This window comes from Perissodus microlepis, chromosome 16 (genome assembly GCF_051167445.1).
Source record: "Perissodus microlepis isolate ML-2025 ecotype Zambia chromosome 16, ASM5116744v1, whole genome shotgun sequence".
In the NCBI taxonomy this organism is placed as follows: Eukaryota; Metazoa; Chordata; class Actinopteri; order Cichliformes; family Cichlidae; genus Perissodus; species Perissodus microlepis.
Window position 1 is genome coordinate 6,521,497 of NC_140476.1, and position 25,542 is coordinate 6,547,038.

Here is a 25,542-nt window from a genome sequence, read left to right on the forward strand (position 1 = left end):
GCTCCAAAAGCAACATAATGGTTTAATGTTAGCAAAGTGTTAGCAAGCAGTTTATCAGCTAGTCATACTTTTATCAAAAATTATTTATGACCTTTAACTCATAATTTAACCTAGCTAGTGTAATTCAACAATTGCCTATAGATGCTTGTTTCCACCATTTTTAAAAAAATTTATATTAATTCATATTTTCTGCTATCTGTTAACTTGAAATTCTAAGATACATAACTCAGAACTGGTGCAAACAAACTTCCATAAATTACTATATTAAAGTTTGTTTACAGTCACTGATTTCATCAGTTTATGGTTTATCCATTATGTTTGGTTGGTCATTTAGACTGTTTATCATTACTTTGTGATCTAGCTGAAAGTAATTTTTGATCATTAATTACCTATCTAAAGATTTATGTAATCAGCTGAGATAAATATGATGCATTCATTTCAGCTACTTCTCTAACTTAGTCTGTTTCTTGATATAACCTTACAGTATCATTTTTCTAGTTGCACCTGTTACCTGTCTAAAAGTTTAGGATCATTCTGAGTGTGTGATTGGCAGGAGGAGGAGGGGCCTTCTGAGTACCTGAGAACAGCCACTGAGGGGAAATGAGGTCGCTTCCTGATCTGAGAGGCACATATAAAAAACGAAAGTCAACGCAAGGGAAACAAGTGCACATGGTAGATGAAAGCTGACGGGAAGGCAGCGCGGAAACATCTCAGGTAACAAACACGAGGAGAAGCGACATTAAACGATCAAATAATTACATACAATAAATAATCCGTAATTTTAGATGATATTTAACATGTTATTCATGTTTTTAGAGCACTCTTTGGTGATAACGGGCGTGTGCATCGCGTGGTGTCCGAAGGCACAGCATCATGAGCCAGTGGAAGCAGATTCAACAGCTGGAGATCAGACTCCTGGAACAGGTGGATTACCTGTATGACGATAACTTCCCCATGGACATCAGGCAGGGGCTGGCCAGCTGGATCGAGTCTCAGGACTGGTGAGTCTTCATCTATGTGCAAAGAAGTGTGGAAAAAAAAGTCTGTATTACAAAAAAAGGCAGCTGTCTTCATAGGCTGAAAGACCACATGGTATGGAGGACTGAAGCTGCCAAAATTAACATTAACTAAATACACAAATTAATGACTTAGTACATAAATAATTATGCAATTAGGTACACAACATGTAATATTAATGTTTTTCTTTTTTATCAAAGTATTGTGAACTATTTATTTACTATTTACCAAATATGTCTGTCTTTTCTTTCTTCTTTCTTTGTAATGATTGTAATATAGCAGTTTATATAAGTGAGTTTTTATTTGTGCTTTAACTTAAGTTGTAGTTTGCTTCCAAAGGGTGGGGATGGTTTAGTTTTAGTATCAGTTTTATTTTTTGTAATGTAAGTACAAAATAAACCCATGACTCAGTCACATAGAGTTATCATCTTCAGTCAATAAAATGCATATTTTTATTTTATTTCAGTTAACTCAAATATTTATTTTATTCATTTTATTTTAGTTTTAGTCAACTATAATAACCTTGTACATAAGACAAAAGATAACCAAATAATAAGTATATGAAAATATATTTAGGATATGAGTCTGGTGTTAATATGCTGGCAAACAAGCAAAGAATCACCTCCATAAACACTCACAATGTCAGCCGTTTATATTTGTTTAATAAAGCATAAATGTCTAAATAAATATTCTTTAAGAAAAATACTTGAGGAAAAATGGAGCAAGGCAAAATGATGAAAAAAATAATAATTTAGAAATGAGTAACTTGAAATTAAAATGGATTAATAAATAGAAGAGGCAATAATTCAAGGAAATAATCCTATGTAATAGTTCTGAACCAAAATAAGACAGAAATATTGTCTATCAAATATTTTAAGTGTATAGATATCTATGTTTTTAATGGGTCTAGGCTTTTTAAATTTAAATCCAGAAAAGCAGGAGGTTTTGATCCAGACGTCTTCTGAAGCTCAGTGAAAGTTTGTGCAAACATAAACGATCACCTGTGCATCAAAAACATGTTGACAAAGCTGAGTTCAAATCGATGAGTTTATACTTTTGTTCAGTTGAAGCTGATTGATCAAAACCATGACTTCTTGGTTTTACAGCCCACAACTTCACGTCATAGACCTCATTTCCTACAGGAAGCTCTTTTCAGTGAAAAACCCTCTGTAGCTGCACCTTCTTCCTTATCAACGAGCTGCAAACAAAGTCAGAGAACAGTGATCATTTATCACCCACAGAGTGTTTGCTTTTAGCTAAAAGGAGAGTAAATGGATGCTTTTAGTTTTCGGTTTCAGCAGGATTTAGGAATGATTGTGGTCTGAGTTAAAGTACATTTTTCAATGGTGCTGGGCAGATCTGAGAGAACCTGCCTGAAGGCTCTTCCATTCCTTCACTAAATAACATGTACATAAGGCTACAAACCTTTGAGTTTTATTCCACAAAAAATAAAATTTAAAAAGTCCAAGAAATGTATTGAAGACATAATTTTTCATAGTTTTCTTTTTTTTTTTTTCTTATACAAAGAAAAGTTACATGTTTCTTGTTGTTTTCAAAACTTAAAAGACCTTTTTCTCCTCAAAGATTATTGGTTAAGTTCAGTCTAGAAATGCATATATCAGAAATAAATAGGTTATGTAATGGTAGCTACGTTTATCTTTTAAATACAGTCTATGATTTTTAACTTGGGAGTAGAAGGATCCTGTTATGTCGCCATTCATCCCCTTGCGAACGGCGCTGTACGCCTAAGTGATGTCACATCTGCTGTAGCAAGCCACCATGTTGGTGTTGTGTCAGCCGGTCCTGCAGCTGTCGATTTCTTTAAAATGGTCCATTGTGCTACTGCTGGGTTGAAGAGACAATACCAGTGCGAATGTGGAAGTTTTGTCTCAATTGCGACATCTATTGCTCATGAGAATACTGCAGGGGGAATTCCCACCCTAAGTACTAGAATGAAAGTGGCTGTAGCTGAGGCGGTAGAGCAGGTCATCTACTGATCGGAAGGTTGGTGGTTCAATTCCTGGCTTCCCCTAGTCAGCAAGATATTAACCCCAAATTGCTCTCCGATGCATCCATCGGAGTATGAATGTGTGTGAATGCTACTTAGAAAGCACTTAGAAGCACTTAGGTGAATGCACAAGTTGTGTAAAGCGCTTTGAGTGCTCAGAAGAGTAGAAAAGCGCTATATAAGAACCAGTCCATTTACCATTTACCATGAAGGGTACATAGCAGTGGCGGCATCATTATCGGCATGAGAAGAGAGAAAAACCAAGGAGACAAACTTACTCTTGAAGTCTGGCTTCAGTGATCATTCAAGGAACTGCAGTTTTTGGTTTTTTGGGGGCATGACATGTTCTCCCCGTGTCTGTGAGGGTTCTGTCTGGGTACTCTGACTTCCTCCCACACCACAGTCCGAAGACATACAGTTAGTATGTCTTCTAACTGTATGTTAGAAGACATACTTCTAACAGGTGATTCTAGATTTCCCATAGGTGTAAATGGCTGTCTGTCTCTCTGTGTTAGCCCTATGACAGACTGGCACCTGTCCATGGTGGTTGCAGGTGAGCGCAGCCTATCCATTGTCTTCCAACCCTTTATTGGAAGAAAATTCAGTTTTATTTATATAGTAACAAATCACAACAGCAGTTCCCCGATGGCACTTTATATTGTAAGGTAAAGACCCTACAATAATGCATAGTAAACACCAACAACTTGCTCACCTCTGTGAGCAAGCGCTTTTGCAACAGTGGGAAGGAAAAACTCCCTTTTAAGAGGAGGAAAACTCTGGCAAAACCAGGCACAGGGAGGGGCAGCCATCTGCTGCAACTGGTCTGACTGAAGTCTAAGAGCGAAGGGCTCTCATGGAGTGATACGGTACTCTAAAGTCATTAAGATAAGATGGGGCCTGATTATTCAAGACCTTGTATGTAGCAGTAGATTTTTAGATTTGATTCTGGATTTAACAATCTATTAGCTGTTTGACAGCTACTCTTTCAAGAATTTTAGAGATAAAAGGAAGGTAGGAGATTGGCCTATAATTAGCTAAGACAGTGATATGTGGAAAAGATGGCTTTTTAAGTAACAGTTTAACTACTGCCAGCTTGAAGGCCTGTGGTAGGTGGTAAAGCAACTTCTTTGTTCTTCACAGGTTTTGTTGCTCTGAATCTCCTGAATGTGTCACTCTGTATACTTTTAGGGACACCGCGGTGAACGATGAGTCGATGGCTGGCGTGCTCTTCACCAACCTGCTGACCCAGCTGGAGAGGGTGCGCTCGCAGGAGCAGAACTTTCTGCAACGACACAACATGAAAATAATTCAGCAGCAGCTGCAAGTGAGTCCACCTCTCCCCCAGACATCTAATTTCTCAGCCGAGACCTCAGCACTTCAGATCTGCCTTTGTAACACAAACATTTGTTAGACTTCCTGTTTTCTAGGACAGGCTAGAAGCTACATGCTTGTTTTCTCACATGATACACTTACTGATGACAAAAACAACTGCCACCCTAATGTGCCCCATACTGGAAAGCAGCCTTGACAGACAGATGTAGTGTAAATAGAGGAAGTGTGTATGCTCTACTCACACAGTTCTATTGACACATATTACAGAAGAAACAGGTGAGATTTTTACTACGACGTGAGATAAAGCTCAACAAAAGATAAAAGCTCAACACGTGCTTTTAAAGCGTCACATACATGTTTACACAGCAGTGAATGAGACCGTTTGGCACACGGTGATGGCAGAAAGATGACAAAGATATGGGTTTCAAATCACATATGGAGGAAAAGCTGGTTAGTTAGGTACCGGTATTTATATATGGAAGATTGCAAATGACAAAAATACAAAAAGTTAACATAAATAAATGACTTGAATTATGAATTAATGTGCTGAAACAAAAAATATTAATAATACATGCTGATATTCAATTAATAGTGATTTATCTAGTTAATATTATTTATGGTGGCTGCCAAAAATAATTAATACATTTTTATAATTTGAGTTTGTTATTTAATATTAATATTACTGTTATCCATAGTGGATTAAAACTGCCAAAAATATATATTTTTAAATAAATGAATATTAATTCAAAACTACTGAAAAATAACTATTTTAAATGAAACAGTTAAGAGCTGACTGAAGTGCAGACTTTTAGCTTTAATTCAAGGGGTTTAACAATTTCTGTATTAACTGTGTAGGAGGTACAGCTATTTTTATACACACGTTATATTTTTAGAGTCTCAAAAGTAATTGGACAGTTGACTGATGACTTAATGGCCAGGTGAGGTCTGTGGTAAGGCAGGCCGGATTCTGGAGTCCTGAAAGAAAAATCTTTGAAACCAAGATAAAGTCTTACAAGAGTGAAGGGAAGATAAAAGTTTGGAGAAGGAGAGAAATCTGATCTGAAGCGTATAACATCTGTTAAACATGGTGGAGGTAGTGTGGGCATGGGCATTTATGGCTGCAGGAACGTGTCACTTATGTTTACTGATGATGTCACTTCTGATATAAGCAGCAGAATGGACTGTGAAGTGTACAGAGCTATACTCTCTGCACAACTGATCAGACCTAAAGAATACTAGCTGCTAGCAGAGAGCCCCACAGCATCTAAAATCAGACTCATGTTTGTGTCATGCTGATTAAAGCAAATCTGATGATCCTGATCAGTCTGATAGTTTTACATAAATCACATGATTCAGCGCAGGCTGTGGAGCTCCAGGATGTTTTTGAGGAAGTATATGCAAGCTAATCATTTCTCATGCAGTGTGATTACATTTGAAGAAAAGGCTTTTTTTGTTTGTTTGTTTTTTTTGTTGTTGAAGCCACAACTGTGAGCATGGATTCAACTCGAGCCAAGCTGCAAATCTGTAGAAGAAGTTTCTAGCTGAAGTTTGCAGACTTAAAAGTATTCAGGAGTTGTGGGAATTATGCAAAGTTCGTAATTAGCTGCAGTTTATTTATGGCAGTCCAGATTAAGCAGCTTATTTGTGGTGTTTCTACATGAGTTTCCTTTGTTTGTACAGCTCAGAAAAGAGGTCATGTTGGATTCTTTGCTCAGTACTTGTAGGTTATGGTGCTGCTCTGCCCGTGGCTTCTTGTTATTGTTGTGCACTTTTATCCACACACTGAGAGAAAGCGTTCAGCCGTGAACTCCCTGAACTGTTGTCATTAAAGCGTCCTCAATTTGGAGAAGTAGCCTCGTGGTGTGTACATGTGCCTGAGGTGAAAGGGAAGTAAAATATAATTGCCGTGCTCACGAGTTGGGAATTGCTGTAAATGTGCAGCTTTCTGTTTGTGTGCTGCCTGAAAGCTGCAGCTCCTGTTTTTGCTGCTACTGTTTCAATCAATTGAAGTCAGTAAAGAGCTTTTGCACATTGAATTCCTTTCTTTCATTGTTGTCTATAAACGCTTTAAGTTATTCTCTCTGTCGATGAACCCTTTGAGGATGTCTATTCTGCCAGAGGAGCTTCTCAGGAAGTTCGGTTGTGGTCGTCACTCGCTTTTATTCTGGAAGAAAGACAGATACCTCTTGCAGAATGAACCCTCGAGGCTCATACCGCTGCTTCCTGTGAATATGTATATGTGTTATGTGTCAACACTTCTTAGAGGAAGTAGCTACTCCTGTGCGATAGTCGAGGGTGTTTGTGGCTTGTTGTTGTTGTTGTTATGTGTTCATGTAACAGAGGAGAGATTTTAGCTCATGTTTGAATCTCTCTTCCATTCATGTTCGCGCAGGGTCTTTCTTCGAGGGGAAATCCCTCGCAGTGGTAGGCGCACATTTTTAATCTGACCTTCGCTGCTTGCTGAGGGAAAATGTCAGGAGTGTTGGGTTTGACTGTAGAGTACCCATAACAGCAGGAGAAGTATTTATAGTGAATTTTTGCTGAATAATGTAGGTCAGCTTGGTGAACGGTACAAACTCTGAAAGGATACCAGTGCATCACTGCTGCTGTCATAAGACTGAGTGTGTAGGTGTGTGTGTGTGCGTTTGTGCGTCCTCAGTCTGTCGTCTTACAGTGATGAAATATTAGTCACACCTGAAGGCGAGACAAACTTTCCCTCTTCCTCCAGAAGAAGTTTTTTGTACTTTTCTTGGTGAGCATTTGAATGTATGTAGAGGCCGATATGCAGCTTCGGAAAGTTTGTGGCTTCTGCCGCATATATTAGCCATATATAGTCTAAAAATAAAGAGATTTAAAGATACAGGCATCTGGCAGGAATGTATGGAGGCGCCAAACTGCCAAAATCAAAAATAAGTTGATTTTTAAAAAATGAATGAATATACCATTAAAGGCATCATTAGAATACCAAATTCACAAAAAAAAGAATATGTCATTAAAGGCACAGAAACAAAATATATAATCCCACTTATCAATATTTAGCAAATACAAAAACATTAAAGAATAATACAATAAAAACAGAAATAAAAGATTTGGTAGTGTAATGTAATGACTTGGCTCCTCTTTTAATTTGTTTCTTAATTATTTATATATTATTTATTTATGTTTTTAGCTTCATAATTTTTTCACTGGTGTAGGTCTTTTATGGAAGACGTAAAGCGCAGAATGTAAAAAAACAAACCAAAAAACATCAAAAGGCCATCAACGACTTTAAAACCAATAAATGTGGGTATTTATTTATACAATATATGTTTCTATTGATTCTACTTACTTTAAATTTCTTATTTTAATGATTAATGTCATTGCATAAGTCTGTGATTTTCCTCATAAAAAAGCAAAAAAGAAATGTATTAAGAAAATAATGAAAGAAATACATCTTTGAAGAAAAGGAGAAAATGCTAATGAGTGAATGAACGTAGATGGAATGGAGAAATAAATAAATGTGGCACTCATAGATATGGAATGCAATTTAAAACAAAAATAATAATTTGAGGCCTGAAGTCTATCCCTACTTAAGAAATCTAAGGTTTCTAGTGGACAATAATCCTCAGTTAGGGTTATTTGCTAAAGGTTAACAAGGTTTGTCTTAATGTTGCTTCTTTTATTTTATTTTTTAACCTCATGGTGCAAGTTGCATCACTACAATTTTGATTATGCAACTTTTACATGTTTATAAATGAGGCTCACACGCTCAAATCTGTTCTCTAATATTTAACTAAATGTTGTGGTTAAATTCTTTGCCCTTAAAGAGTCGAACCTGGATGAGCTCCAAATATCTAACTTTATTTACTCCGCTGCTGTTCACGGAGAATGCTCGTTTTGTGTCCAGTTAAACTTCATTCCTTTGTTATTGAACTAAAGGGCTTCCGCTCTGTCAGGGATTTCCTTTTCATCTCTTCTTCACAGATAAACAGACACTGTGGGAGTATTGATCATGCTGTGGTTGGTTTTATAGCCTACTTACACAAATGATCATATCATTAAGAAATCATTGGTTCGAAGGTTTTTTCTCAGGGGGTTTTATAACTGAAATTTTCTCTGTTTGCGTCACTGTAGCTGAAATACGCCACCAATCCTGCTGTAATGGCCAGAGTCATCTCCACCTGTCTCAGGGAAGAGCGCCGTATTCTCTCCAGTGCCTGCATGCAAGAACAGGTTTGTCACATTGTCTGCCTCAGTGAAGGGAAAGTCCCTTTATTACAGTCTCTGCTGGTAAATCTGGGCCACTACCAGGAAGACTACACTGTAAAACATATTTCACACCCCCACCCTCCCAACCAGCCAACTTTATTCCCAACAATCAGTGTTTGGCTTTTTACGGTAATCACTAAAGTGTTTCTATTCCCGTGAACAGGATAACTGTGTTTGTTTTCTTAAGCTGGGTTGTTCCATAGAGACTGCTGCTTCACTTAGCTCACTGTTTGGGTTTAATGCACCATAACTTTATTGTTATTGGAGCCAATAAAGAGTAATAAACTCACCTTGGACTACCTCCCCAGCACTACACAGCACACAGACATCATTAACACCTTTTCTTTCTAATATCCGTGCAAAAAAACGTTGTAAAGACCAAAAACTGAAGCAGTCATAAAGAAGTTTACTATATCGCCTTAAAACGTTTCAGTGATGCTTTGCAGCTTCTGCTCACATCAGATGGCACAACACATCTGTTATTGCAGGTTTAAACTCAGTCTGGTTTCAGGTTTCAGAGGAAGAAAGAGGTCTTCTATATGCAGATACTCATAGCTAGAGTTTAAACTTTTAGAGAGTCTCTGTGCACAGAGGCTGTTTGTTCCCAAAATATTACCCACGCAATGTTAAAATTTAATGTGCCAGAAAAATATTCAACACGTCCCAGTACACGATATGTCCAATAAATCGACTGTATACAAAAGATGCATGTAGCCACTGTGCTCATCCATCATCTTTGGAGTCCACATATTAACTAAATTTTCAGCTAACTTGAGAAAGCTTGATTACCATGCTGCATCCATGAACTGTACACAGACACAGCTATGTGCTAATACTATAATACTATGGTGAATATTCACTCACCCCAAAGCTGTGGACAGCCTCTACCTCAAAATAAACTGTGGTATTTCTCAGATAATTGGTTAAAAAATGCCTCAAAGGCATAAACATGATGAAGATCCAGTCTTTAATTAAGTCTTCAGTTTGCAGAGACCAAAACCAGTGAGTAACATGTTTTTTATTCATGCACTGGCACCCTGAATTTTCCCAAAGTTAATAATGTTTTCTTGTCTAAAGATGGCAAAAAAGCAACTTTAAAAAACATTCATTACAAACTGTATTGAACATGAACCCCACGGAGGGACATGACCCTGAATCACAAAGCCACAACATTTGCAACATTCTCTGTATCTACTGTACAATATAAAGCGCCTTGAGGCGACTTTTGTTGTGATTTGGCGCTATATAAATAAAATTGAATTGAATTGAACATTTCAACAGTGTGATTAATATCAACAGCTCTTAGTTATGATGCTGTGGGAGCAGGACCAACAGACGGACTTCATGATTCTGGTTAAATCAGAAGTAAATAAAGATTACAGATTACAGTCTGTTCAGAAATGCAAAGTTGTAAATAAGTAAATGTTTGGTTTTGGGTTTTGGGTTTTTGGGTTGTTTTTTTTTTACAGGGTCCTCTGGAGAAGTCTTTGCAGAACTCTGTGGCGTTTGAGAGGCAGAAGAACATGGACAACAGAGTTGGGATCATCAGGGGCAGCGTGCAGGTAACTCAAACACCTTCAATACAAGATGGAAAAAACACAAAGCTGAATTTTATTGATGAATTTTACACAAAAAATGTCTGTTTCCAGTTGATGGACCAGGCTGTGAAATACATCGAGGACATGCAGGATGACTTTGATTTCCGCTACAAGACCCTGCAGTCTCGAGGTGAGCCATTTTACAAGTTGTAAAAATAAAAAGTCATTTACTATTTTAGAAGTCTTATTTCATACTATTGTTTTTGTGGTTGTGTCAGAATCAACTGATAGAAACTCTGACGTGATGAAACAGGAAGTAACAAGACTACAGGAAATGCTAAACCGGCTTGACTTTAAAAGGAAGGTACGCACATGCAAAGCTCTAAAACGTGACAAAAATATATGCAGGTGTACAAATAAAAAAATTCATTCACAGTGTGTTGATCAGCCATAAACACTGTATTTCATGCCTTTGTTAGGAGATTTTATCAAAGATGGACGTTGTGATCAAAGAGATTGACGACCTGATGACCTCTCAGCTCAACCCCGAGCTGCAGGACTGGAAACGAAGGCAGCAGATTGCTGCCATCGGGGGTCCTCTGCTCACCGGGCTGGAGCAGCTGCAGAGCTGGTAATGACCTCCAACAAAAAGTCAGAAATCCTTACTGTTAATGCTAATGAAGTACCTGGTATGGAAGCCCAAAAATGCCAAAATAATATTAATAAATTATGTAAACAGGACATATGGTTGTATATCTGTTGCATTTGTAATAGTTAAGTACCATTTGTATATCTGCTTTTATATAGATATATGGAGGACCAACACCAACTGAAATAAATTCATTATACAAAAAAATAAATGTATACATTATTTCTAATAAATATTTATTTATAGATTGAATATTAATTTCCCAGTACATATGACACCCTGTGATATATACTAAAATCTATGCTATATGTCACCCAACTTGACACGAATATTACTTGGTTAACTATATAGCTAACTCGTTAGTATAATTACTATGGAAGCTTGTTTCTGTGACTGAAAAACGCTTTGTTTTTGTTTGTTTTTTTATTTATTTTAATTGCCAGCCATTTCTCTTTTTCAGTGGCAGAAACAATCTTCTATAATTATCAGTTGTCTGTTAAGTAGTTTACTATCGAGCAAAATAATTGAGTATATTGTAACTAACGGGCAGAGGTAACGGATTTTAAGGTGGCACTATGCTGTTAAATAAAGATCAGATAAATTCTCTGCCCTCATCCTATTCTTCGCTTCTCTCAGGTTCACCCTGACTGCCCAGAGCCTTTTCCAGATCAAGCGTCAGCTGGACAAACTGGGAGAGCTGGTGGTGAAGGTGACCTATGAGAGCGACCCAATACCCCTGCAAAAGCCTCAGATGGAAGAGAGAGTGAAATATCTCATCTACCATCTCATCAAGAGGTACCAACACAGCTCAGCAGAAGACATTTTATTCCTTTAGCATTTGTGAAAGAAATCTGTGTTGCATGTGGGGGTATTTCTATGATTTTTATTTTTTTAAATGTGGTGACACAGAACGAGAATATTTAATTTGAAATGAATACAAGGGGGCAGGATGTCCTGTGCCCTCATGCAGATTACATGAAAATTGACCAGAGCTGGCAAAAGTATAGACATTCTGTACTTAAGTAGAAGTACAGATACTAGTGTTAAAAAATGCTCCTGTAAAAGTTGAAGTACTGATTCAACTTCTTTACTCAAGTAAAAGTTAAAAAGTACTGGCTAAGAAATGTACTCAGCGTAAAAAAGCAAAATTATAGAACCTTAAAAAACATATCAACACCTATTTTTATGCAAAGTAAAGTGAACCTTGTACTATATTAATATAATAATAAAATAATATCAGCAGGAATACAAACTTTATTTCAGTCTAAATTTTAATTCTAATAAAAGGTACTCTTGAATCAGGTAAATAGAACATGACCAGAGGGAAAAAAGCTCTGTTTTCTGCAGGGTGACTGAAATTACCTGCCGCTCGTCTTCTGTATGGCTAGCTAGATGTTGAAGAACCCCAACTTATGCACACCTGCAGTCGTTCCGTTGTGCCAAAAAAACAAACAAACAAAAAAACCCAAAACAAAACACCGGCCCACTTTAACCCTGACTATGGCACATGGTTTTGCCTTTTTCACCTATTTTTATGCAAATTCCCCGGATAATTAATACGTGAACAGGATTGCCTCTCATGTGTTACTGGTTAGGCTCAGATCGGTTTGATGTTTGAAGCCCCTCGGTGATGTGAAATAATAACTCCCCTCAAATGCATCAAACCAAATGTAATAAGCCCGTTTTCAAAATGTAACAGAAATAGAATAGAAAGTCCAGATATTTGTTTTAAAATGTAGGGAGTAAAAGTAAAAGGCTAGAAGAACAAATACTCAAGTAAGGTACAAATAACTAAAAATTCTACTGAAGTACAATAACAAAGTATTTTTACTTCGTTATTTCCCACCTCTGAAATTAGCTGCACAAAAAATTAAACCCTGTTATGAAAAGAAGTATTTAGATGCTTTTAATTTATTAAACAAAACTAAAATTGAAGTAAAAGTGCAATAGTTTGAGTAGCAGAATCTACTTAGAGTATGCTGAATCACAGTTATTGATTCTTTTTTGTATATATCTCTTTGCTGCTGCAGCTTGAAATGATTTTAATGACCTGTTGACAGCTGTGTAGCTTCATCTATTATAATAAGAGTAGTGATTTAATGTTGGGTCTCATTAGAGAAACTGTCAGAGCCTAACACAAAAACCCCAGTTTTGCCAGGAGTAAGATAGAGGACAATTAATTAATTAGTGACACATTCACTGAGATAAGAAAGAAAGAAATGGTACTAGATATCACTGAAGCTGTTAAGTTATTAGCCAAAAGATAACCTATATAATGAAACCAGAGGTGGTCCCAGGATTGAGCCTTGAGGGATGCCACACGGGAGAGGAGGAGATGCAGATGTGTAATAAGCAGTGCAAGGGATCCCAGCCCAATTCATCTTTGTGCAGAACAACTTTCAGTGCTCTGAAAAATGAAAAACACGACTTCCTCCTCTACTTCAGCTTCTGACAACACATTAGACAATAAACCGAAAGGTGGTAACTACCGGAGGAGGAACACGGCCAGCTGTGGTTTGAATGTTCTCTCTCAAGCTCGGGGTGTTAAAGTGAAATTGTAAATCGAGGTGTGGGTTTTTTTTCACAGCTCATTTGTGGTGGAGAAGCAGCCATGTATGCCCACACATCCACAGAAACCCCTCATCATTAAGACTGGAGTACAGTTCACCACCAAAGTCAGGTATGGTGATGTGACATCTTGTTGTTTCAGGATTTGTTTCTGCTGTTGGGTTACAGTTTGTTTCAGTTTATTCTGATTTCTTGCAGACTCCTGGTTAAACTTCCAGAAGTGGATTATCAGCTGAAAGTGAAAACAACATTTGACAAGTAAGATGATTTATTTTCTTATTAAATGGACCCCACAGTAAACCTGTCTTCATTGCTTGAATAAAAATAAGGTAAAAATGTTGTGTGCTGTGCTTGTGTGTTTCTGCAGGGACCTCCCCCCGGGCAGAGTGTGAGTACAAACTGTCTAAGCGTGCTACTACTAAATGTCCGAGAACAGGAAACAGCACCAGATTAAAAGCAACCTAATCTGCTCGCTTCTGTCTTCAAAATTTATTATGCCTGGACTCTAATACAGTAGTTAGGCATGGTTTAGTGAAATAATACTACTTTATCTAATACTGGACCTTAGAACCCCCTCATTTAATTCTCTACATGAAATAACCTGTTTTAGCTTCTTCCTCTTTAAGACAACTTCTGATAGGCTCCCCCTTAAAAGCAAAAGGTTTGAATAGCAGGTGGGAGGAGCATCTGTGCCTAAGGTATTCATACAGGGATATCCACTCTGATTTAACATCATACAAATTCAAGACTGGAAAAAAAATAATGAAATGTCTGTAAGGGGGTAAAAACTTTATAAAGATTAAAAGGCGAAATCAGCCCAAAAGCTTCCTGTTTTATGGCTTCACTGGTGTGTTATTTGTTTGTCGTTACCAGGTGTAAATATGGTTTAAAAAAGCACTTGGAAACCAAACATGCACCTCGGGGGAACTTTGCGTCTAACTTCCTGTAAAACCAGATGCAGAAAAAACATAGTATTGGGTTAAAGTCACCTTAAAAGCACCACCAGAAGGTGGCAGTAAACACCAGGAGTTTACTGAAAGCAAATGGATTAAAAAAGAAAAGAAAAGTGACGACATCAGATTGAGAATGTTTTCTGAGATGTGAATGAATACAGGCATGCCGTGATAGATTTACTTGTTCTCTTGCTTTTTTCCTCGGTTCTCAGTAGGATACAAAGCAAAAATACTCCGTATTCATTAAGAACCAATTGCCTGGACTTCACTTTTATAGAAGTAGCACTTCTTCAATTTTTGCTGTTTAAACAGCTGGTGTTTACTGCCACCTTCTGGTGGTGTTAGCCTGATACCGCGCACTGGAACAGACAGGAAAAGCAATAGGAAATAGGAAGACAGGAAACATGTACTTGACTTTGTTATAACTTATTGACTTGTCAGTTATTCAAAAATCCATAAAGATATGTGGGCTTTAAAGATTTCATCCGCAAATTATAACAAAAATTTTACAGCGAAATGTAATCAGCTTGGTTTTCTTTTATAAATCTCTGTTTTAGATTTATACATGTATTGACAGATTATATATAATGTTATACAGTAAAATAAGTGGAGTGTTTTATTTTGAAAACTACATACAGATTTTAAATATGGTTTATGTTATTGTCTAAAACAATCCACAAACACTTCATCCTCTGAATTAAGTCCATCTTATAGATGGATGCTGGTAAACATTGATAAGAAAATCAAGTTTTTTCTCCTTTTCTCCTTAGAAGTCGTCAGTTTTTTATCCTGACCAACAACACTAAAGTTATGGACATTGAGGACTACTCAAACGGCTGCCTCTCAGTGGAGTTCAGACATCTGGTAGGACAAAACTCTAACAAATGTTGACAGTTGTTTAACTGGTTCTTTCATTGAACCTTTAACCATTTATTTAAAATGGTGTTTAGTCATCTCACTCAGAGTTTGTGTTTTACAGCAGCTGAAAGAGAAGAAATACATCAACGGCACCAAAGGGAACGAGGTAAGAAATGTAGATGATGACTACGGAGGACGAAAACTGCCAAATAAAAGAGACTCTGTAAATAAGTTCATATTTAATGAAGTCCACAAAAAGTGTAGGGATTTGTTTTATTTAAAAAATAATGTAAATTGATATATATATTTTTTGTATTCTTTTGCATTTTTTGTACTATTTGTAGTATTTTCTTCCCATAAAATTTTCTGTTTTATTTATTATATTTTTATTATTTGCAGTGTATTGTGTGTATTTGTATTTCTAAAGTAAATAAATCATTATTTTAAATCTATATAGGTCTTATTCATTTATAAAATATGACCTAAATTGATTTTCAGCTGCTTTTGGATGCCCTTCATGACACAATCCCAAAAGAATTCGTGTCTTTTCCCAGTGATCCTTTTCCTGTTAGGAGAATGCATTATGCGCTACATTATTCCTCATTTGCCTGTATCTACATGTATTATTATTTTTTTAAGCATACATGTATTATTTCCCCTTGGTCTCTTCACCCTATTTATTTCTGCAAACTTTTTTAATTCAACTTTTATTTTAAAGGAATACAGCTAAAAGTGTCTCACTGGGACAGTTTTTCACCTGCTTCATGGTTGATTCAGAAATACATCATGTAACTAATACATTTAAATAAATGTAAACATTGAATGGGAAAGTAGATAAATTAGGGAATTAATACAAAGGTAAGTAAATATTGAAGCAAAACTATCAGTGCCATAGTTTGTAAATTATTTAATGTATCGGTTTAATTAATATTTAATGTATTTGATGACATATTAATTGATGTATTGCATCATTTGCTCTTGATTTGGCAGTTTCTGTCCTCCGCAGTGACCATTAACGCTGCTTGATATGGATTTGTGCATCATATTCAATGAATCTGCCTTTGAACTCCAGTTGATGTTTCAGTGTTTTATTTTTCAGGGCCTGCTCTCTGTGACAGAAGAACTTCACTCTCTCAGTTTTGAGGCCTGCTTCACGGTGCAGGGCCTCACCATCGACCTGGAGGTCAGCGGCAGAGCAGATCTATTTCAAACTTGTTTTTGTCGCTGTTCATTTACAAAATAATTTACTAATATTTATTTTTATTTTCTAGACGTGTTCCCTGCCGCTCGTTGTGATTTCCAATGTGAGCCAGCTGCCTGGAGGCTGGGCCTCCGTCATGTGGTACAACCTCCTGACTGATGAGCCGAGGGTGAGCCATACTGGACTTCTTCTAAAAACAGAAAATTCATTCATTTGAAAGTTTAAGTTTTAAATAAAATAAGTTGAGCTGAATCAAACATAAGCTCACTTTCAGCTCAACTTATTTGAACACACCTGGACATCTTTGTTAAAAGCCTTTGTTTTTATAAATTCATTTCTATTATCTTTAAAATAAAATATAATAATAAATAAAGAAACACAGATTTTATTTTTTCAGTCGACCTCTGTTGTACGGATCTTCACAGGGCATTTCTGCATTTTTCAAGTCTCTAAAATTGGTTTTCCCAAAACAGATGCGCGATTAACAGCATCAAAATGACATAAATTACAAATAAATCTTGCAATTCACCCCCATCTCCTGAGTTTAACATCAGTTCATTAAAAAAAACTGCTAAACAAGAAGAAAACTGACTTAAATTCCAAGTCTTTGACTTCCAGAGCGTGACAACAAATTCTGCTGATGTTCCATTTACTCTGGTTCTTCTGTAACTGTAGCTCATGTTCTCCAGCTGTTTTGGAGATGTTTGTTTTCATTTTTTATGCTTCACAGCCTCCCTCACCTTCTCCATCTTCCTCCACAGAACCTGGCTTTCTTTGGGAACCCTCCTCGGGCCAGCTGGAGCCAGCTCTCTGAGGTCCTCAGCTGGCAGTTCTCCACTTTTGCCGGGCGAGGCCTCAACAAAGAGCAGCTCACCATGCTGGGAGAAAAGCTCTTTGGTATGTTTGTCTTTTAGTTTTGTTCTTTCGCAAAGGTTGAAGATTAAGAAAAAATAAATAAAAAAATGTGGCTTTAAAGTCGTTAACCTGGAAAAACGTCTTCCAACACAGCAAACAGTAAAATATTATACTTAAGAAGACAACTGCAAGCTAACAAGCTAATTAGGACAGAAAGTTAAAGCTGAAGGCAGAAACATCTAAAGAGAGGTGGGAGAGTGTTTACTTGTTTATGGAGGGTGAAGCGACACCTCTGTCATTGTGAAACCACACGCCAGCAGAGATATTCAAGCATGTAGGTGGTGCAGAGACTCCAGAAAGTCGCTCAGTTTAAAAGGGGAAGAACCAGAAATGTTATTCGAGCCAAGTATCAGACTGGTCCAGCTATAAAGTCAAAGTCAGCATAGCAGAGAAACTCTGAGGGGCGATCAGAAAGTTCTGAGAACAGGTCTATGAAAAGCCTTACCTCATTTAAATCCAGTGGATCACCCTTCCAGCGTGGCTGTTCTTATATATTGCTGACCACTTCCGTTACTCGCTCAACCTCAAGTTTATGCATAAAGCAAACACGTTTTCTTCAAGCTGAGCCAGACTTCACGTGAAACAACAGGGAGCTTGGTCTGATCAGTCAAACAAATCACTCTAAAAGACCACAAGTAGCATTAAAGGTGATGAACAACAGCGTTTTGTTTTTTTGTTTTGTTTTTTTGTTTTGTTTTTTTGTTTTGTTTTTTTGTTTTGTTTTAACCCAATCAGATCCCAACAAATCAAAGAAGCTAAAAACGAAGCTGAAGCTTCTTTGATGCTCTGTTTTCTGTATGCTTGTAACACTTTAATGTTTAAGATCATCAAACAAATTCAAATAATACACAAAGATAACACAACTAAAAACACGCAGTTTCTAAATGAGGGTGTTTATTATTAAGGGATAAAGATCCAAACCTACATGACCCTGTGTGAAAAAGTGATTGCCCCCTAAACCTGATAACTGTGGAGGAAGTTGTCTCATCTTTGTAGAATTGTTGTAGTTCAGCCACATTGGAGGGTTTTCCAGCATAAACCACAGCTTCTCAATTGGATTCAGGTCAGGACTTTGAGCAGGCCACCCCAGTCTTCATTTTGCTCATGATAAGTTGCTTTTTGAGGTATTTAGTTTCAGTTTGTCAAACAGGTTCTGTTAAAGTGATTTCTTGATTCAGCAGGTCTGCCAGTAATCAGGCCTGAGTCTGTTTAGTGACGCTAAACTTTGCTTTCCAAACGATGTGGTTAATCACAATTTAACAAAAGGGGCAGTCACCTTTTCAACCAGGGCCAGGTGGGTTTGGATAACTTCTCTCTTAATCAATGAAATAATCATTTACATTAAAATATTTTACTCGTGCTGTGTTCTCTAATATTAAATTAGTTGTATAATCTGAAACATTTAAGTGTGATAAATATGCAAAACGCAAGGACATCAGGAAGGGGGCAGCAGTTTTACACCCCGCTGTATATCGCCTGCTCCTGATCTGTCTGCTCAGCATCCCACTGTGTGAAAATATCAAATTGTATGAATATAAATGAATTAAGGCAAAAAAACCCAAAAAAACCTGAGATCTCTCTCTCTCTCACACTGGTTCTGTACTTTCATCTTTATTGTAGCTAAACATCCTTTTCCTTTCCTTAACCTGTTTGGTTAATAATTTTGCTTTACCGGGATGTAACATAGGCAGGAAGAGATGGTGACAGGTTAACCTGCAGGTGACCAGTGATTCTTTCTCCCAGCCACTGGATAGAAGTCACACTTGAGGAAGTGCATTCGCTTCTGAACTCTACAAATAATCAAAATGGGGGACATTGTGTGAATTTGGAGAGCGGGCATCTCTCGCTGATTGAGCTTGATGGATGATCAGATGTTAATTTTGAGAAAGTATCCCAAGCTGTTGGAGGAGTGCTGGGAGCATTTCATCGCTGCCAGAGGAGACTGTTCCAAAAGAGCTGGGAGCCAAATTGTCCCCCGACTTTGGATCCTGTTAACGTAATAGAATCCCGAGTCAGGAGAGAGGAATCAAGGATCCAGTTAGTGGGAGAGTAATCACTGCTGATTACTCAGACCTCACAGGATTCATTTTTCCAGGTTTTTATATGCATTATCATGCCACGGACTCTGCGCTATGAGATAAATAAGCTCCAGGATGAAAGATATATTACCTTTTATTGAAATTTCCCAGATTACTATTGAAGCCTATGAAAAAGGCACCATGACAGGCCGTTGCGCATGCGCTGCGTTTTGATTCGGTGGGTTTGTTGTTGATGAGAACTCGTACCTCAAAGCCTCAAAGCTTCATGACAACATGCTGTTTGTCTCGGAAACTGTAGTAAAACCACTTTATGCCCACACGGGGAAGGTCACACTAGTACAGTAGTGCTGCTGCTCACAGAGTTCAAAGAATTTTCTAAAACAAGTTCAGAGAATAACTAAAAAGCTGCTGACCTTGTTTTCCTGGGAAGGCCATTTATGATAGTTTCTCTTTGTCTCTGTAGGTCAGCATGCCTCCTGCAGCGACTATCAAGTGTCCTGGTCCAAGTTTTCCAAGGTGAGTTTTGGATAATATGAGCATGAGCGGCATAGTACCATTATTTTCTGTGTTATTGTGCCATCTAGTGGCAGTCAAAAAACCTTCTGCTGTGTTGTTAATGTTGGTCATGTATTTTTATCCCATATCGTATCTAATTTCAATTTAAAGTCCGAGAAGGTTCTCACTCTCTTTTCTTCCAATCCTACAGGAGAATATTCCAGGGAAGCCGTTCAGCTTCTGGATGTGGCTCGACTCGATCCTGGAGCTCATCAAGAAGCACCTGCTGCCGGTCTGGAATGAGAAGTAGGTCATCGTGTCCCGGCTAAAAGATCATAAACAGAAAATCTGACAACTTCTAAAAACAAACAAACAAACAAAAACAACTCCACAAAAAGATGAAAGGGCTATTAGATACATGAACCGCTAGCATTAACATATATGAAGGACCAAAACTGCCAACATCAGTTGGGAAAGACAGAACAGTAAGATACATTTATAAAATATTAATATATTTAACATTACATTACAATAAAATTAATTTTCATTAAATTTATTAACATCAATATGCGTTCTTGCTGTGAGCACAGCATCTGGTGTTAACCAATCAGAGACAAGTTTAAGCCCTCATTTGCATAGAAGGAAATGCAAAGGACAAATACATGGAAACTCAAATGGAAAGTAAATACACAGATGAATAAATACAGAACTAAATGAAAACAAAATGTGGCATAAATATACATTTCTATTTGGTAATTAATGCTTACATTTATTGTTAATGCTGCTGCTTTAGCAGTTAGAGGTTTTTTGAATTTTTAAGGTTTTTTGGGAGGATTTCTTGTCTTTTTAGAGTTTAAATCAACAGAAATTATTATGAGTTCAAGTGTGTATGTCAGCCAAATTTAGACGCCTTTATAAAGGCTTTATCCCAAAAAATAGCATCAATGGATGTCTGCAGGTGCCAGATATAACCTGCAGACTACAACCCTGTCTTAGAAATGTGCAGCTTCAAAATGCATTAGGATAAACTTCGTATGAATGGCAGATCTAAAATGTGAAATTGGACAACAGATCTCACCGGCTGAAACCAAAAACCTACATTTCTTTTGTCTTTCACCGCCTCCGCAGCTACATCATGGGATTTGTGAGTAAAGAGATGGAGCGAGCTTTGTTGAAGGACAAAGAGCCAGGCACGTTCCTGTTACGCTTCAGCGAGAGCCACCTCGGCGGAATCACCTTCACTTGGGTGGAGCACGGCGATAACGGTGAGATTTCCCATAAACCAACATCATCAGACCACGTGTGGTAATAAAATCCAAATGTATACCCAACCTTTAACTATGATAAGACCGTTAAATAAACTTTGTTGATAGAAAATCTGTGCGGTTTTACTTGCTTTGCTGACAGTGGACAACAAAGTTTGCTAACAGTAACTTTTCACACCAGGTGAGGTGAAGTTTAACTCTGTGGAGCCTTACACTAAAAACCGGCTTAGCGCGCTTCCGTTCGCCGACATCATTCGAGACTACAAAGTGATCTCAGACGGGGTTGTCCCCGAAAACCCACTCAAGTTCCTCTACCCCGACATCCCCAAAGATGAGGCATTCGGGCGGCTTTACAACAGCCAGCCCAGCAAAGGTAAGATCTGATTATGAGGTGAAGTGTTCAAGTTTTTGCTGGGAAACTCTCAGGCTAATTCTCAGGTCTAATTAAATATTAATATAAACCTCTGTTAAACTTCCAGTGCATCCTTACATCCCATCAACCCTGATCCCCATCTCAGAAATGCGGTGAGTTCATATTTCACTCAAGTCGAGCTCAGTTAACTTTAAGCAGAATTTCAGAACAGGCTAAATGGATTTTAATGTCTCTTTTAATGTATTTCAGCTCCAACGCGAGCACCACCCCGCGGTCGTGTCAGTCTCCGGAGCCCCCGATGACACCTGGAGAGTTTGACATGCTCAATGAGCACCTGTGCTTCGACATCGACACCGTAAGTTTACATTATTGTACTTAGTGGATAATACTGGTAATAATATGCACTTTATTATTGTAAATGAATAAGACACTGTATGTGTCTTATAACTCTTAACTCTTATCGCACTGTGCAGTAGAGCTAAAATAGAAAAAGGTCAAATGTGGAAAACTTCTGGAAACCTCATAATAAAAACAGTAAATTCATTATTCTGCTTGTTTCAAGTCAACATAGTCTATAAAAGATCAGAAGTTAGAGATTACACATTACTGCGACTAGGACCAAAGTGACAAACGCTGAAAATCTGGGTTTTGTATATTTTCTGTATTTAAAGCAAGCATTTTTATTATCATTAACTCCTCAGCGTAAAGACTGAGACGACAGTTACATCAGATTTATTATCAGCTCAGAATAAAATCTGTAGTCTCTGTGTTCCTAACTGTGAGACTGTGAACAGTGCAGAGACATTTCTGCAAACACTGTTGAAACATGGCACACTGATCAGTGATTGATGAATTGTTGTGTTGTAATCAATCACACTGATGGAAAGTTGTCTCACATGAGATGATGTGAATATTCATGAAGTCAATGTTTTAGGATTTTAAATTTGGATTAAATGGAGTTTAATTGTTTTTTGTGTTTGCCGACAGTCTGACTGTAATCAGATTACATTTCTTGTTGACCTGTGATCGCAGGCTGAGATTAAATAATTGAAGACTGCCTCTGATCAGCCTTGCTGAAATGGAAGACTGCTTTTTGGTTAAGCTTAGAATTTGTTGAATCTTTCCCGATGTTATGCCGCTAATATTTTTCTTCTTTTTGCGTTTACAGATGAGCTCTCCGTATTCAGAGTAAAAAGAGGGAAAAAAAACATTTGCATCTGGAGCTTCTTTGAATCCTTTGTCAATATCGTGACTCCCATGAGGCTGTTGTTTTTACAGAGTTTGTGGTTAATGTGTTTTTAAAGCATATTTTATGTTCTTGTCTATGAAAGAAAATTTTGTGTCATGATGGTTTTGTGTCTTTTATATTTTCAATGTTCCGTCATGTTTTTCTATAAGAAATGAATTGTATATAAATCAATCTGAACATGTGTTTATTGTTTTGTTTGTTTTTGTTTTTTGTAGTTGACATTATTTTGATACTTTATGTCTGCATCTGTGTCTTTCACCTGTTTGTTATTGGCAAAAAAGTTAAATACACGCAGTGTTTTGATTCCCTTTGTCTTAAACTCATTCACACAGTCGCTCAGCTCTCCTGCCCCCTGCTGGCCACCTCACTGAAACAGCACCGAGGTTTTGTGCTTTTATTTCGAAAGCAGTAGGAAGTGAGACGTCGGCATGTAGCAGCTGCAGCTGCTTGGCGGTTTTTACTTACGGCGTTTCTGGAGAATCACGTGATTCTCGGTGATTGTTGAAGGGTGAGGCTGTATTCGGGCAAAAAACAAAACAAAAAACAAACACCGGCTGAGGTGTCTCCATAACGTGTCCTCTCAGAGCCCATGTCCCAGTGTTGCTGCTGCTGCTCAGAAATTATTATCATAAAGAATAAATCATTATTTATACCATGTTATTCATGAATCCCCATTACTCCTAATCAGATGATTTACTGTATGTGTGAACCTCTGACCACAGTCAGGTTATTATGCAACAGCATGGCTGAACATTTTTTTTAAAGAATATGTTGACTTAAAAAGTACAACTTTGTATTACAGAAGATCAAAAATGCCAAAATAAAAAGTAAATCTTGGTGCTTTGACTGACAGGTGTGTTCAGACACAGGCAGGTGTTAAATGTCTTTTCGGCATTTCCACTCCTTCGAGTCCCAGAATATGACCTCTGGACTCTGTCTCTGTGAGTTACACCTGTGTGAGTAATGGAGGAAACTTGTGAGCTGAAAGCTCAGCTCCCCATCCTCTCATCCAAATATAGCCACTTCTAGTTTAAAGAAAAGTAACATGGAAGCGGGGGTGGTAGGTGGAGCTACAGCATTTTTCAGTGAATGGATGGGGGTTCAGTGTCTGTTCTTGTCCAGGGATGCTTCTGCATGCAGACTGAAGGACCGAGGGATCAAACCCTGGATCTTCTGATTAGTAACGCAGGTGCCAAAAGTAAGACATTCTGTACTTGAATAGAAGTACAGATGCTAGTGTTTAAAACATAATCCAAGTACTGATTCAACTTCTTTACTCAAGTAAAAAAGTAAAAAAGTACTGTCTCTGATATTTACTCAAAGTAAGAATGTAAAAGTAGCTCTTTGGAGGACTTTTCTACCAGCTGTTTTTGTACAAAGGCAACTGAATCTTGTGCTGTATTAATAATAAAATAACATAGTAGTATAAACTTGATTTCAGTATAAATTTTAATTCTAATAAATGTGTTCAGCTTAAATCAGTTAAATAGAACATGAGCAGAAAAAAGAAGGATAATAAAACATAGCTCTATTTTTTTGTTGCCTACATTGTAGAGCAGGGTTCTCAAACTTAAATGAGCTGTGGGCCACTGCTGGCACTGTCATCTCATGTGAGGACCATTTTAGTGTTCAAGTAGTACAAACAAATGAGAAAACACCCACAAATATTCCCAGTGTTTTGTTTGTTTTTTCAAATTTCAAATATTGTACAACAAGACGAAACTGCAAATGTGAAAAAATTTCTCCCCCCTCCCCTCTAAGCCTTTCATTGAACTTCCAAATAAACACATTGGAACTCTCTTTCTGGCCAGACAGCTGGCAGCACTTCTGCTGTAATTTCTTTTGTATTTAACTCAATAGAAATGCAGACATAGTTTTTGACTGCTAGTGAAAATAGTTTTCCTTACAAATAATTCTGTCATATTGCCTTCATATTAACTCATTTTTTGCTTTTTAAATAACTTATTTTAGCATTGCACTCAACAAACAAATCTTCCCTAACAAAAAAAGTAACTTCAAGAGCCAAACTGCATTATATTTCTTCACGTCAATATAGTGGCACCCGGGCTGCCAGTGTGAGACCCATGTTGTAGAGCAGCGGTCCCCAACCCCCGGGCCTCGGACCGGTACCGGTCCGTGAGTCGTTTGGTACCGGGCCGCGAGAGTTGAGGCTCAGGTGTGAAATGTATAGTTTTCAGGGTTTTTATCGGTTTTCAGCGTTATTTTGTTATCGTTTTTATCGTTTACTCGGTTTTCCTTGGTCTTTTCACGTGTGTTATGAATAAATTTGATTTTTTTCGGTACCGGTACTAGTTTTATTTTGTTGTATTTATCCGCGACACCTTAAAGGCCGGTCCATGAAAATATTGTCGGGCATAAACCGGTCCGTGGCGCAAAAAAGGTTGGAGACCGCTGTTGTAGAGGGTAATTTTGTTTCTAAATAGGAAAAAGGTTGTTGGGAAGAGATTACAGGGATTTAGCAGTGTGGGGAAAAGAAGGTGCAAATATCCAAAACAAATACACCAGACAGTACAGACCGATACAGACACAAGACCGTGCAGACACAACAGTGCAATAGAAATGTGCAGAAAGAAAAAGTATTGTGGAAAAAAACGGATAAAAACGGGTTCATGAGCGCTGATGTGCAACAGCCCACCAAACTGAGCTGAATCCTGCACAGAAAACAGCTGTTTTCAGGGTTTCAACATCTGGCTGTTGTTATTTTTCTTTACTTTGTGACTTGCCGGATGTCGAGCTGTGCGGCCTCCAGCTTTACGCACCCAGCAGGACGATTTCTGGATAATCACGTGGTGAGTGTGAGTGGGCGTGTGCAA

At 37.6% G+C, this 25,542-nt stretch overlaps 1 protein-coding gene across 2 annotated transcripts; it reads left to right on the forward strand.

Moving 5' to 3' along the window:
* Window positions 1-646: 646 nt before the first annotated feature.
* On the forward strand, window positions 647-23,535 carry stat4 (signal transducer and activator of transcription 4). 2 transcript variants are annotated; one of them, XM_084907780.1, is made up of 24 exons: window positions 647-714; window positions 817-1,001; window positions 4,214-4,349; window positions 8,471-8,569; window positions 10,075-10,167; window positions 10,255-10,333; window positions 10,422-10,507; window positions 10,623-10,774; window positions 11,429-11,587; window positions 13,380-13,472; window positions 13,559-13,618; window positions 13,728-13,748; window positions 15,084-15,177; window positions 15,293-15,337; window positions 16,271-16,354; window positions 16,443-16,541; window positions 17,134-17,269; window positions 19,790-19,842; window positions 20,033-20,127; window positions 20,950-21,086; window positions 21,268-21,459; window positions 21,566-21,611; window positions 21,709-21,814; window positions 22,628-23,535. In XM_084907780.1, the coding sequence occupies exons 2-24, from the start codon at window positions 874-876 to the stop codon at window positions 22,649-22,651; spliced, it is 2,217 nt and encodes a 738-aa protein (XP_084763906.1). In that variant the 5' UTR covers window positions 647-714; window positions 817-873; the 3' UTR covers window positions 22,652-23,535. The 2 variants fall into 2 exon arrangements, with proteins under 2 accessions (XP_084763906.1, XP_084763907.1); XM_084907781.1 differs by having other exon boundaries at window positions 15,087-15,177.
* Window positions 23,536-25,542: the final 2,007 nt, after the last annotated feature.

Excerpts from the sequence above, each read along its gene's own strand:
- stat4 (XM_084907780.1), top strand. The coding sequence starts at position 874 with ATGAGCCAGTGGAAGCAGATTCAACAGCTGGAGATCAGACTCCTGGAA. Across the intron at positions 13,473-13,558 it reads CAGTTCACCACCAAAGTCAG|ACTCCTGGTTAAACTTCCAG; the intron begins GTATGGTGATGT and ends GATTTCTTGCAG. Across the intron at positions 20,128-20,949 it reads CTGCCGGTCTGGAATGAGAA|CTACATCATGGGATTTGTGA; the intron begins GTAGGTCATCGT and ends CCGCCTCCGCAG.